This window comes from Eretmochelys imbricata, chromosome 6 (assembly GCF_965152235.1).
Source record: "Eretmochelys imbricata isolate rEreImb1 chromosome 6, rEreImb1.hap1, whole genome shotgun sequence".
In the NCBI taxonomy this organism is placed as follows: Eukaryota; Metazoa; Chordata; order Testudines; family Cheloniidae; genus Eretmochelys; species Eretmochelys imbricata.
In genome coordinates, this window is record NC_135577.1 from 1,044,307 (window position 1) to 1,057,059 (window position 12,753).

The window sequence follows — 12,753 nt, forward strand, 5'->3', positions numbered from 1 at the left end:
CTCCCCTCCCCGAGCTGGGGAGAGAACCCAGGAGTCCTGAGCCCCAGGATGTGGGCCACGTCCCGCAGGGGCCCCTGCGCAGTGGGACGGGGCTTATACCCTTATATGGGTACAAGTGGCCCCTGGGGAGAGGAGCCGAGCCGCCCCCCGCCCTGCCCAGTGGAGGCGCCAGGATGTGGCTGAGCTGTGACTTCTGCTATTTTCAGGGCCTCGGTTTGCAGGCGGGGGGACTGCAGGGGACGGGGGGAGGGAGGGGTTCTGGGGGGGGGAGGATTGGGAGGGGGCTGCGGTGTGGGGGTGTTTGTCCCCCCGTGTCTGGGTTTGGGCACATGGAGCCCTGGGATCCCCCCCTTCAGTGAGCCCCAACCCCCAGAGACGCTGGCTGGTGCATGAGGCAGGAAATACACCCAGCCCCAACCTCCCCCCACCCCTCCAGTAGGGGGCAACGCTGCCCCCCAACAGGCAACATCCCGACCGTGCTCCCCCAGTTCCAATCACAGCCCCCTCGTGAAGGACACAACAGGGGCAGGGCAGCTGGGAGAACCACACAACACTCCCCCGCCCCCCCCCGCCCCGCTCTGGACTTTTCCATGACGCGGCCGATTCGAAACCGCGCCCAACAGACCCGCCCCCCCACCCCCCTCCCGGCACGGCGCTGCCGCCTGCCCCGAACCACAGAGCAATGCCGAGAAGGCCGGAAACTCAGCCCTGCAAATATAGAAACAGCCCCAGCCCCCCCCGCCCGCCCCAGCCCAGCTCGGCTGCTGCCCCTCACTCCCGACCCGCAGCCCGCTGCTCTCTGTGGCGGTGGAGGCCAGGCTCCGACACCTTCGCCAGGTTGCAGCCCCTGGGTCCCAGCCCGAGCGGGAACGGCTCTCCCGGCGTTTTTAGCCCGGCGGCTTGATCCTGAGTGTGTAGGGCCAGGTTCTCAGCTGCGCTGCCCCGGGGTGCGGGGGGTTGCTGTGTGGACGCGCCTGAAAGGTCGGGCTGAACAGGACCCTGTTGCCATGCCTGAGCCACCCCATGTGGGAACAAGTCGTCCCCCCCCCCCCTCCGCATCCTCCCCCCCAGCTTCTCAATGGAGCAGGGCCCAGTTCGGGACTGGTGTTTTCACCCAGGAATTGAAATTAGCGGGGGTGTTCGAATACACCGGGGGTGAGGGCCGAGGGGTGAGACCGTGAGGGCGAAGCGGGGCTTATGGGCACCATCGTAAAAAGTGCAAAATGTCTCCCGGCCATTTGATTACATTGAACTCGTGTGTTAAAATCATCACGCAAATGAAAACGGGCTCTTCCGGCCTTCTGTGAAGCCCGGCCACTCCAGCCCTCTTGGGTTCTTGTTGTAATTTTGCACAGCTCTGTTAACGAACTTCTCGAACGCAGTGCGTTCGTCTTCGGTGGCTTCTCGTGTGTCCGGTGCGTCCAGTCCTTCACGAGATCAGGCAGGGGCGGCGAATCCTTTCAGAACGCAAAACGCCAAAGATCGCTCAACCGTAGCTGTGGTGACTGCGAGTAGCGGGAGAACAATTCCGACTTCCTTCATCCCGGGAGACAGAGCACAAAAATTGGGCCAAACCACGAGTGATGATAAAGAAGAAGCTGAAGTCAAATCTTCATTCATTCGTCGTGTGACGTTCCACTCTGTGTTCAAAGTCTCTGTCCTGAGCACACGGCAGCCCCGTGGCTGGTTGCGCCCACTCCACTCACTCAGCTGTCGGTGTTTTATAGGACAGGCATCTGTAAACGCTACGTAGAGGTTGATAGAGTCCAAAAGTTGCTGTGGTAGGTTTGTAAGGATCAACTCCGTGTACTTGACTTTTCCAGCTGGCTTAGCAAACACTTCTTGTCCTCTTCACTTAAGGATTCAGAATAAGTGCCTTCATTGGTCAACTTCCTGACTGAAGTCTTCGCTTCTTCCAGCACGTTTGCAATGGCGCTCTCTCTGATTGACCCAAGGGTAACTTCTACTGCTGGGCAAAGACCTACTCCTGTTGTAGCAGATGCCTGGATGGCATTGTTTAGTGACCCAAGGGGTTGCAACAGAAGATTTACAAGAGAGAGAATGGGGATAGTCTTCTCCGAATGTAGCCGTGGAAGTGATCCACCAGCCTCACTTCTTAGATCCATCCCATCTCAGTAGATACTTTCCAAAGCCAATAATAACGGTTGCAGTAATTTTAAGACAACAGCCAAGGTTTGCTCGTGAGAAAGCCAGTGGGTTTTCCCAGGCTGGACTAATTTGAACTTCAGTCCTAGTGCATGGTCTATGTTTTCCAAGACGTTCAGTCTTTTTGGACTCCTGCTGAAAAAAAGCGTATAACAAAGGCATTAAATGTATAGCTTTTTAACTGCCTTTTGAAGAGTCTGTATAGCTCATATTAGTGCTAGCTAGAGTAGATGACCTCTGCCGTGCGTATAGGAGAGACTAGGGTTACCCTTTGCTCAGAGAAAAGCTTGTGCTCCACCATGTCTTCCAGAGACGTCTGCAGCTCCATCAAATGCACAAGCAGCCATCTGTTTGGGGGCCCACTGACGAGCATTTAATGCTTCTAAGATGTGGGTTGTCACAGATGCAACTGATGTGTCTTCTGTTAGGGGGCTTATTCCTTCGCCCACTTACTTCCCTGGTCCTTCTCGCATGAACAGAGAGCAACAATACCCGAAGTCCAAAGGTGCAAACAATTCAATGTTTATTGGGGTGAACTTCCAGCAAGCATGATTTCACTTTCCTTCCTTAGTGTCCCCCTTCCCAGCTCTGACACCACAGAGCCTTACCTGTGTCCCTGTTCCCATTCCCCCCCCTTAGCCGAACACGATTCCAATTTCCCCACCCCCATTCCTTGTTCCCATTTCCCCTCTCCCCACACACACTCCCTGATTGACTGCAGACTATATAGTAAAACTTGAGTTCAGCTTAGCTCTACCTTAACCAATCATTTTCCGGAAATGTAACTAACCAATCCTAACATATTGTAACATGATTATGTAAGTAATTGTATCCCACCACCTCAATTAGTTTACACCCAGCAAAATTAATTATACAGCAGACAGGAACAATCACAGAACCAGACAGAGATTATACAGACAAACAATAGCAAAGTGGGAACTATAATGACAAGACAATACAGAAGTGAGGATTTCACATCCCAGCTATTGATAAGTGAGTTCTTGCCAGACAGGATGCTCTCAAACTAAGTTTCCTTTTACATCTTCGAGGCACTTCCCTTTCTCTGGAGGTGATGGGCGTTATCAGGACAGGGTTGTATCCTAACAGCCCCATAGCACCTGATTTCAATGTGACTAGTTTGGTATGTGAGGAGGTGACCGTTCGCTTCCCAGCTTATGGCTGCCTCTGCTGCTTAGCCAAAGGCCTTAGCCTGAGCACAGGGCCTCCGACTGTCACAGTGAGAGAAGGCCCTTACTCCGGCAGACAGTGATTTTCATTATTTCTTTTATACCTCTAGGACTAGCCAAGTGATAAGAATACACCTAAATTCTTAGAGTCTGGGTCTTTACAGACAGGCCTGAATATCTGTATCCTAACATCTTCTATCATCTGAACATCTAGAAATGCATCGACTGGCCTACCACTGGATGCCCGTTTGCATCGGTGCATTCATCAGCCATGTATACACATTTTCTGAATGCCGTGAGAGAGGTCTTCGCTTTTTCAACTGCTGAGTCTTTCGCTGGTGCTCCACATGCTTCTAACCAGTCGGCTGAGTTTCTTGCAGGAAGATAGTGAGAGCCTTTGCTGGTCTGGGTAGGAACCAGTGTCCAGCTTCAGGGTGAACACGTGCCAATGCCCTTAACTTTGGCCTCCCGTTTGCAGCGTGTGGTATCACTTTCTATTTAAGCAAGAATGATGCGACAGCCATGTTTGTTTGCATGAAGCGTGCTGTGTCTCCAGCATTCTCGACAGCCTCGTTCAGCTTTGACAGGGCCTGGTTTAAAGGCTTTCTGCATCTCGATGCAGTCCCGAGGCTTGGTGTTTTCTGCAGCCTTTTCATGTAGATTGTCAGCAGTGGCTTTGCTGATGGGTCTGGCAAACCAAGCTCCTCCAGGTTTACTATATAAATCCATGGGACGCCCACATCTTGAATACTGTGTGGAGTCCTGGTCCCTTCATCTCCAAAACGATCTATCGGAGTTGGAAAAGGTTCAGAGAAGGGCAACAAAAATGATTAGGGGTATAGAACCGCTTCCATGTGAGGAGAGATTAACAAGACTGAGACTTTTCAGCTTGGAAAAGAGACGACTAAGGGGGGATGTGATAGAAGTCTATAAAATTATGACTGGTGTGGAGAAAGTGGATAAGGAAGTATTATTTACTCCTTCCCATAACACAAGAACTGGGGGTCACCCAATGGAATTAACAGGCAGCAGGTTTAAAACAAACAAAAGGAAGTATTTTTTCACACAACGGCCAGTCAACCTGTGGAACTCTTTGCCAGAGGATGTTGTGAAGGCCAAGACTATAACAGGGTTCAAAAAAGAACTAGATAAATTCATGGAGGATAGGTCCATCAATGGCTATTAGCCAGGATGGGCAGGGAGGGTGTCCCTAGCCTCTGTTTGCCAGGATCTGGGAATGGGAGACAGGGCAAGGATCACTTGATGATTCCCTGTTCTGTTCATTCCCTCTGGGAACCTGGCATTGGCCACTGCTGGCAGATGGGACACTGGGCTAGACCTTTGGTCTGACCCCCCTGTATGGCTGTTTTAATGCTCTTACGTAAAAATTAATTATAATAATAAAAATGTTTAGGACAGAAGCTTCCCCAGATTATGACTTCTTGAAACGGCGCCAATGTGAGATAAGGGCCTTGGCAAACGATGCGTTTTAAAAAATCTTGGCTGACTAGGAAACGTAACCGTATAAAAGTTTCCCAGCCACAAATCTCGCATTCTGGAGCAAAGTCGCTAAAGCCTCGTCCGACCGACAAATGTTCCCTTAGCAACCTGCCCCTCCCTTCCCCCCCCACGGCCCCCGCACGCATCGGCGGTGCAGACCCAGAGGTGCGTTCGCGGGAGTTCACTTCCCCGCTCTGGCCGCTGTTATTTGTGTGCCACTGCTCCGGCCCCGAGGGCCCCCGCGCCGTCCCCTGCCGCGGTGACCTCTGCCAGTCGGTCTCCTGGGGCCCCACCAGCTCTCGGGGGGGAGCCTCGCCGCTCCTGCAGGCTGGGTGGTCTCTGCCACCGAAACTCTGCCCCGCAGCAGGGCTTCGACCGGATGATCCGTGACGGCCGCTCTGCCGGTCGCCTCACCAGCCCAAAGACTCTCTCTGGAGCCTCGTCAGCTCTCCCCTTAAACCAGGGCGAGGAGCAGGTCGCTCGTCGGCAGAGCCCGCGCCGCCAAGCAAAACGCCTGTCCCCACCCTCTCCCTCTCGCTCTCCACATGGATCTGGCAGCCAAACCCCCTGCCTAGCGAGGGCAGCTCAGTTGGGGGTGACCCGTGCTAAATTCGTAATGAAAAAGGTGCTCAAGCAATTTTTTTGCTTTCATCACTGATGCGCCAGGCCCAGGGGCGCCGGGCTCTGAGCTGCCAGGCCCAGGGGCGCCGGGCTCTGACTTGCCAGGCCCAGAGACGCCGGGCTCTGACCTGCCGGGCCCAGGGGCGCCGGGCTCTGACCTGCCGGGCCCAGGGGCGCCGGGCTCTGACCTGCCGGGCCCAGGGGCGCCGGGCTCTGACCTGCCGGGCCCAGAGGCGCCGGGTTCTGAGCCGCCGGGCCCAGAGGTGCCGGGGCTCTGAGCTGCCAGGCCCAGGGGCGCCGGGCTCTGACCTGCCGGGCCCAGAGGTGCCGGGGCTCTGAGCTGCCGGGCTCTGACCTGCCGGGTTCTGAGCTGCCGGGCTCAGGGGCGCCGGGCTCTGACCTGCCGGGCCCAGGGGCGCTGGGTTCTGAGCTGCCGGGCCCAGGGGCGCCGGGCTCTGACCTGCCGGGCCCAGGGGCGCCGGGCTCTGACCTGCCGGGCCCAGGGGCGCCGGGCTCTGACCTGCCGGGCCCAGAGGTGCCGGGTTCTGAGCCGCCGGGCCCAGAGGTGCCGGGGCTCTGAGCTGCCAGGCCCAGGGGCGCCGGGCTCTGACCTGCCGGGCCCAGAGGTGCCGGGGCTCTGAGCTGCCGGGCTCTGACCTGCCGGGTTCTGAGCTGCCGGGCTCAGGGGCGCCGGGCTCTGACCTGCCGGGCCCAGGGGCGCCGGGTTCTGAGCTGCCGGGCCCAGGGGCGCCGGGGCTCTGAGCTGCCGGGCCCAGGGGCGCTGGGTTCTGAGCTGTCGGGCCCAGGGGCGCCGGGCTCTGACCTGCCGGGCCCAGGGGCGCCGGGCTCTGACCTGCCGGGCCCAGGGGCGCCGGGCTCTGACCTGCTGGGCCCAGGGGCGCTGGGTTCTGAGCTGCCGGGCCCAGAGGTGCCGGGGCTCTGACCTGCCGGGCCCAGGGGCGCCGGGCTCGGACCTGCTGAGCCCACGTGACACATAATCCGCTATAGCCCAAATGTCGGTGAATAAAGCGAATGACACGGTTTGGCTCGTGGCGGCCAAGTAGTCGGGCGCGTCACTCGCAGAACAGCGAGAGCCGCGTGTGGAAAGCAAAGCTCGCCGTGAGCGACTGGCTCTGAGCAGTGGCCAATTTAGGTTAGGGTGTCCCTCAGTAAACCCAATCCCGCAGAGACGTCGTTCGTTGCCTTTGTAACCCAGCACCTGCCAACCCCGCTCGATACCTAGGCCGTGGGGGGGGCGTTCATGGAAACGCAGTCGGGACCTGACACGCCGCCCCCCCCACGCATCACCAGCTGTCAGGGGAGAGCTCGTCCAGACCCCGCTAACCTGGCCAACCCACACGCCGACGGTGCCGTGAAAACCAGCGGCTTGTGCGAGGGCGCGAGTCTGTGGGTCGCACTTTTCAGACCTAGTATGCCTGTTTGAGCACATGCTTTCCAAGCGGGCGGGGGGCTGGGAGATTCATGTTTCAGTTTCCATTCAAATTTCCGACGCCCGAAGCTGGCAACGCTGCGTGTAACTAGTTGACCACTGGGGAGGGGGTGATGGGGCAGTTCGGGGGAGCGGGGACCCCAGTGCCGGGAGGCGGCAGGAGCCAGGGGGGTGGGTAGCCAGAGAACGGAGCTGCCTTTTGCAGAGCGCCTGGAGGTCCCAACTGGACCGGGTGTGGCGGGGGCTTGGCTGGGCTGGCCCCTGGCTTCACCTTCACTCCCCCCCTCCATGCGAACCCAGGGCCGGCCAGCACCAGGTGGCTTCTCAGTTGTTCCCCGGTGAGAGGAAATGGGCCGTTCCTATCATGTTGGTATGTGGCTGCTGCCTGCCTCAGTTTCCCTCTGGCCTTTGCGTTGCCCAGAGGGGGCCTGCTGCTCCTGACTGGCACCGGTCTGCGTGACCCGGGGCTGGCGGGGCCATGACGGAGCTGGGCATGACCCCCGCTCCCCAAGTGCGCCAAAGGGTCCGGAGAGACAAGCTGGGGGGGGGAAGGATTTTCCTGGCCTGCTTCCTGTCGGTGGACGAGACACTCCCTTGGCCGAGGCTGGGGCCATCGTCTGGGGTGCCGAACGGCCGTGTAGACGCCCGGGCTGTCTTGTGCTGCGCCGGAGCACGTCCACTGCAGTATTCAGCCCACGCCCGGCCGGGGGCTTTTATCGCAGCCTCGTTGGCCCCCCCACAGGAGGGTCAGGGGGGTGTCAGGTGCCGGGAAACCAGTGTGTATTGCGTGCATGATTGGGGAAGGGGGGCTGGAAAGATGAGGCCCCCCCATGACTCGCCAGAGACACCGACAGGCTGGCAACCCTGTAGGCAGAGCTTGGGGGAGGAGGGGAGCTGAAACAGGGCCTGGTGCTTTTTGGGGGGCTGAGCAGTGTTCCCTGGGCACAAGGAGATAGGTCCGAAATGGGGACAGCTAGACCGGGGGGGGGGAGGCATGGCCCCCCAAGGCCGGCTTGTGGGGTGCTTTTGCCTTAGCTGTCTGGGGCAGTGGCAGATCCGCCCCCCCCCCCCCGGGGAGCTTTGTGCCCAGGCAGGGGAGTGGGTGCAGCCAGATTCGCTGCCTCGCAGAGAGATGGGGGCTGCTGTTTGCCGTGTGGCTAAAATACCCCCCTAATCCCCCCCCCCCACACACACCCCAGGCCTGTTCGGGCTTGAGCCAGGGCAGGGGAGGGAGGGCTGAGAACCGGCCGGGATGGGGCGGGGGGTCTTGGAGTCTGAGCTGGGCCCGTCTACACAGCTGCTGGGGGCTGGGGTGTGTGTGTGTGTTCCCCACAGCACGGATGAGGCAGGGCTGGGGTGCTTGAATTCCCCATGTGACCCCCCCCTGCATTAACCCCCCACGTGACCCCTGCATTTCCCCCATGTGACCCCCCCCGCATTAACCCCTCTTGGTTGTGCAGGCCCCCCCTTGTAACACACCCATGACCACAGTGCCCTTGTTGTTACCCCACGTGACCTTGCTTGACCCCCCTTTGGACCATATCGACCCCCCTTTGGACCATATCCCCCCCCCCCCCCGGGGTCTAGGCCCTGGGGGGGGTCACTCCCTGGCTCAGAGCCAGGCAGCTTCCCTTCGATGCGCCCAGCCCTGTCTGCAGATCAGGGTTGGGGGGCTCAGGATCAGGGTTAACAGCAGGGGCTGTGCTATAGGGGAGCTCTGGGGCACCCCGGTATCAGTGATAGGAATGGGGGACCTTGTGCTATAGGGGAGCTGTGGGGCACCCCAGTATGAGTGATGGGAATGCGGGACCCCTGTGCTATGGGGGAGCTGTGGGGCATCCCAGTATGAGTGATGGGAATGCGGGACCCCTGTGCTATGGGGGAGCTGTGGGGCATCCCAGTAACAGTGATGGGCCTGGGGGCATGTCCCAGACCCCACGACCGGTACTCTGCCCCCCAGCTTTGGAGGAATCCCGCCGAGGAGCCCCTCCCTCCGACGTGCCAGACCCCCAGGGGTCCCATTTCCTCCAGGGTCGGCTCTGGGGAGAGCCCCCCGTGTCCTCCAGCAGCCCCCACTTCTCCCTCCGCCCCCAGGTCCTTTGGTCTCGGGCTGGGGGCTCTGCCCGGTTGCCCCGTCCTCTCTGCTTTCCCACCCCGCTGGCTTGGGCCCGGGTCAGTTGGCCCGGGAGGCCGGGAGCCAGGTTTGAGCCCTGTTCCTTCGCAGTGTAGACGCAGCTGGACTGCTGCTCCGGGAGCTCAGGCAACACTGCCCCCAAGGCGTCGTCCAGCCAGCCGGGGCGAGAGTGGCCATGTTTTGGGGGGCGCGAGGAAGCCTGGGAGACGGCTGAGTGGGCTCTGACCCCCCCGCTGCAGTGTAGACACTGGAGCGGTTAACGCAAGTGCTGCAATGTGGACAGACCCTCCTCCCGGCTGCCCTGCAGGCAAACGACACGCCCCCTGCTGGGGAAACTGAGGCACAGCCAGGCTTCATCGAAATATGACAACACATTCCTTTGAAGTTGAACTGAGGGGGGGGGTCTTAGCCAGTGAGCTGGGTCCCTGCCACGACCTCTTCCCCTCGCCTGCCAGGGAGTGAAGGGGCAGGGGACCCACCTCCCCCCATGGATCAGCCAGGTTGGGGCACCCATCCCCCCGAGCTGAGGGAAGCAGGGAGCGATCCCGTGAGCATTTAGGGCTATTGGGGTAGGTTGGTCGCCCTGCAAAGCTGGTCCTAACCCAGCCATGTCTCTGGGGCTCCCCCACATTGGAAGGCCCCCTTTGGCCTGAACCCAACCCCAGGGCTGTGTGCGTGCAAAGACCCGACTGCCCCTTTTGGGGAAGCCCCTTTACCCCCAGGACAGAGCCTTCCCTGCCTCGCCCTGGGGCACCCCAATATTAGAGATGGGAATGGGGGGGCCCTGTGTTATATGTGAGCCCTGAGGCACCCCAATATCAGAGATGGGAATGGGGGACCCTGTGTTATGGGGAACCCTGGGGCACCCCAATATTAGACAGGATAGGGGCCCTGTGACACCCCAATATTAGAGATGGGAATGGGGGGCCCTGTGTTATATGTGAGCCCTGAGGCACCCCAATATCAGAGATGGGAATGGGGGACCCTGTGTTATGGGGAACCCTGGGGCACCCCAATATTAGACAGGATAGGGGCCCTGTGACACCCCAATATTAGAGATGGGAATGGGGGGCCCTGTGTTATAGGGGAGCCCTGGGACACCCCAATATCTGTGGTAGAAGTGGGGGATAACCTGTTGGTAATAAAGAGGAACTTGGGGGGACAGCACTATAAGAGGGGGTGCTGTGGGGTACTGGGTGGAAGAGATGGGGGGCTGGCACGGTTAGAGAGGTGGGGCACCTTGCTGGTTTTTGAGGTTCAAGGGCGGCAGCCCAGGACCCCCCCAGTAAGACAAAGGTTCGGGGAGCCCCAGAGGATTATGGGGGATCCCCAGAGAACCCCCCTGCCTCAATGTCAGACCCCAGACCTGGGTAACACAAAACCAGCCAAACCTTTATTGTTTCCAAACCGAAGAGAAGGTGGATTTCGGGGGGGCTGGTGGAGGGGGTTTGATCCCAGACAGGGAAGCGAGGGCTGTGTGCTGGGGGGCCGGGGGAGACATCCTGGGGGGGTGGAGGTGGGGTCGCTGCGCCCGCCCCCCGATCTCACTGCACGGCCTGTTCGTTCGCGCTGCTGCTGGAGTCTTGGGGTTTCATGACGTCGGGGAGCTCCGGGGGGCTGGAGAAGGGGTCGATGCGGAGAGCCTCGAAGGAGTCATCTGGAGGAGGAGAGAGGGTCAGAGAGGCAGGAGCAGCCCCCCAGGCTCCCCACGGCCTCTTCCCCCCAAGCACTCACCCCCGGCTCGGAAAGCCAGGCCCACCGTGGCCGGCGCCTGGGGCCGCGCCGTCTGGCTGGTGAAGCCGCAATCTCCCAGGGTCTTGCTGTCGTCGAGCAGCTGGTCATCCTGGGACGGAGAGAAGGGCGAGAGTGGAGCGGCGCAGCCTGAGACCCAAAGATGCAGCCGCCTCTGGGGCGGGGCAGCTGGGGAACCGCCGCATATAACACGGCACGGGGACGGCCGGCCAAGGGAGCGGGCCCCCCTGCTGGCTCCCCGCAGCACGTGACCCCTGCCCACCCCCCGTCCCGCACCTTGTAGAGCCGCTGCTCCTCGGGGGGCCGCTTGAGGATGCCCTCCACGATGCGCTTCAGCTCGTACACGGTGCTGGACTCCTTGGCGTCGGTGAAGATGGTCGTCTTGTGGCGCCGGATCATCAGGAACACGTCCTGGGGGAGGGACGGACAGACGGACACGCGGCTCAGCCCCAGGCCCCGCGCACCAGCCCCGCTTCCCCCCCACCCCGCCGCGCTCCGGGGCGTGCCTCAGTTTCCCCACCGGCTCAGCGCCAGGCCCCATGCGGCCTCCCACTGGGCCGTGCCTCAGTTTCCCAACCGGCTCAGCACCAGGCCCCGCGGGACCCCCCTCCGGCCCAGGGCGTGCCTCAGTTTCCCCACCGGCTCAGCGCCAGGCCCCGTGCGGCCTCCCACAGGGCCGTGCCTCAGTTTCCCGACCGGCTCAACCCCAGGCCCCGCGCGCCGCCCCCCGCTCGGTCCGGGCCGTGCCTCAGTTTCCCCACCGGCTCAGCGCGGGGGCGGCTCCTGGGAAGGGCCCCGGCGGTGGGGGCGGGGCCGGGCCGGGCGGGAGGGTCCCGGGGGGGCGGGGTCCCGGCGGGGGGGGAGGGGCGGTGCCGGGGGAGGGCGGGGGGGTCGGTCTCGCTCTCTCGCTCACCATCCCGGCCGCTCCCCGCTCGCCCAGACGCAGCCGCAGCCCCCGGCTCCGCCACGGTCCCAGCCTGCACCGCGCGACCCGCGACGCACGCCGCGCGACCCCGCGCTGGGCGCCATCTTGGGAGAGGCGGTGCCTCCTCCCGGTCGGGAGGGGCGGGGGGAGGCCGGGTCGGCGGAGCCGCAGGACCAATGGGGAGGGGGGAAAGGGCCTGGCGGGCGGCCATGTTGGGAAGGTCACGTCAGCGTCAGGCCGCCATGGCGCGGAGGGGGACATGTTGAGCAGGTCTTGTGCCAATTCGCCATCTTGGAAAGGTCAAAGTTCAAGGAAGGAAACCCCCCCACCTACCGACAGCCATTTTGAGAAGGTCCAATGACTTTTTCGGACCCTGAGCTGCCGCCATGTTGGGAAGGTCAAGGGAGTGGAGCGAGCCCGGACACCTGGGTTCTATGTCCCAGCCCTGGTCGCTGCACAGACTCCCTCCCCAGACCGAGATCTGTGAGCCCCCCCGAGCCCCTTCCCCAGCCTTTAGCCAAGACACCCGAGCCGTGCCGGGTGTGACTTTCCCGGTGGTGAACTTCCCCCGAACAGTGCCGCTGCCTCTGCCACCGTTCCCGCCACCCCTGTCCCCACCCCGACCGGCTGCCCTCGAACGTCCCGGCCCTCACCAAACCCACCTTGACCCCGTCTCGTCCCCCCCCCGTTCATATTGCAGCGAGAGACCCCCGAGTTTGCATGTGGCGATTGCCCGCCCTGTGGGCGCGGTGACAGGTGCCCGGGCTGCAGCTCTTGGAGAGAAGACAAAACCGGACCCGTCGGGATAAATCCACACGGCGCACCCCCAGGGGGCGGTGTAACGCCGACAGAGCCCGGGTGTCGGCCGGCGGGATCGAACCGGCGACCTCTGGGGCTCAATGCAGGAGCCTCCACGGCATGAGCTGAGAGCCACGTGGCCCTTCGCTCTCGCTCAGTGGTCTTGGTGCCACTGGCGGGGACAGACCCCCACCCCCAGGAGGTGTGTGGGCTACAGCTG

The 12,753-nt window shown here is 61.4% G+C and overlaps 1 protein-coding gene across 1 annotated transcript; it reads right to left on the minus strand.

The window, feature by feature from the left end:
• Window positions 1-10,429: 10,429 nt before the first annotated feature.
• On the minus strand, window positions 10,430-11,928 carry ELOB (elongin B). Its single transcript, XM_077819745.1, has 4 exons — window positions 11,724-11,928; window positions 11,087-11,221; window positions 10,793-10,901; window positions 10,430-10,715 (listed from the first exon to the last, which is right to left on the minus strand). The coding sequence occupies exons 1-4, from the start codon at window positions 11,724-11,726 to the stop codon at window positions 10,603-10,605; spliced, it is 360 nt and encodes a 119-aa protein (XP_077675871.1). The 5' UTR covers window positions 11,727-11,928; the 3' UTR covers window positions 10,430-10,602.
• Between the last annotated feature and the right edge of the window lie 825 nt (window positions 11,929-12,753).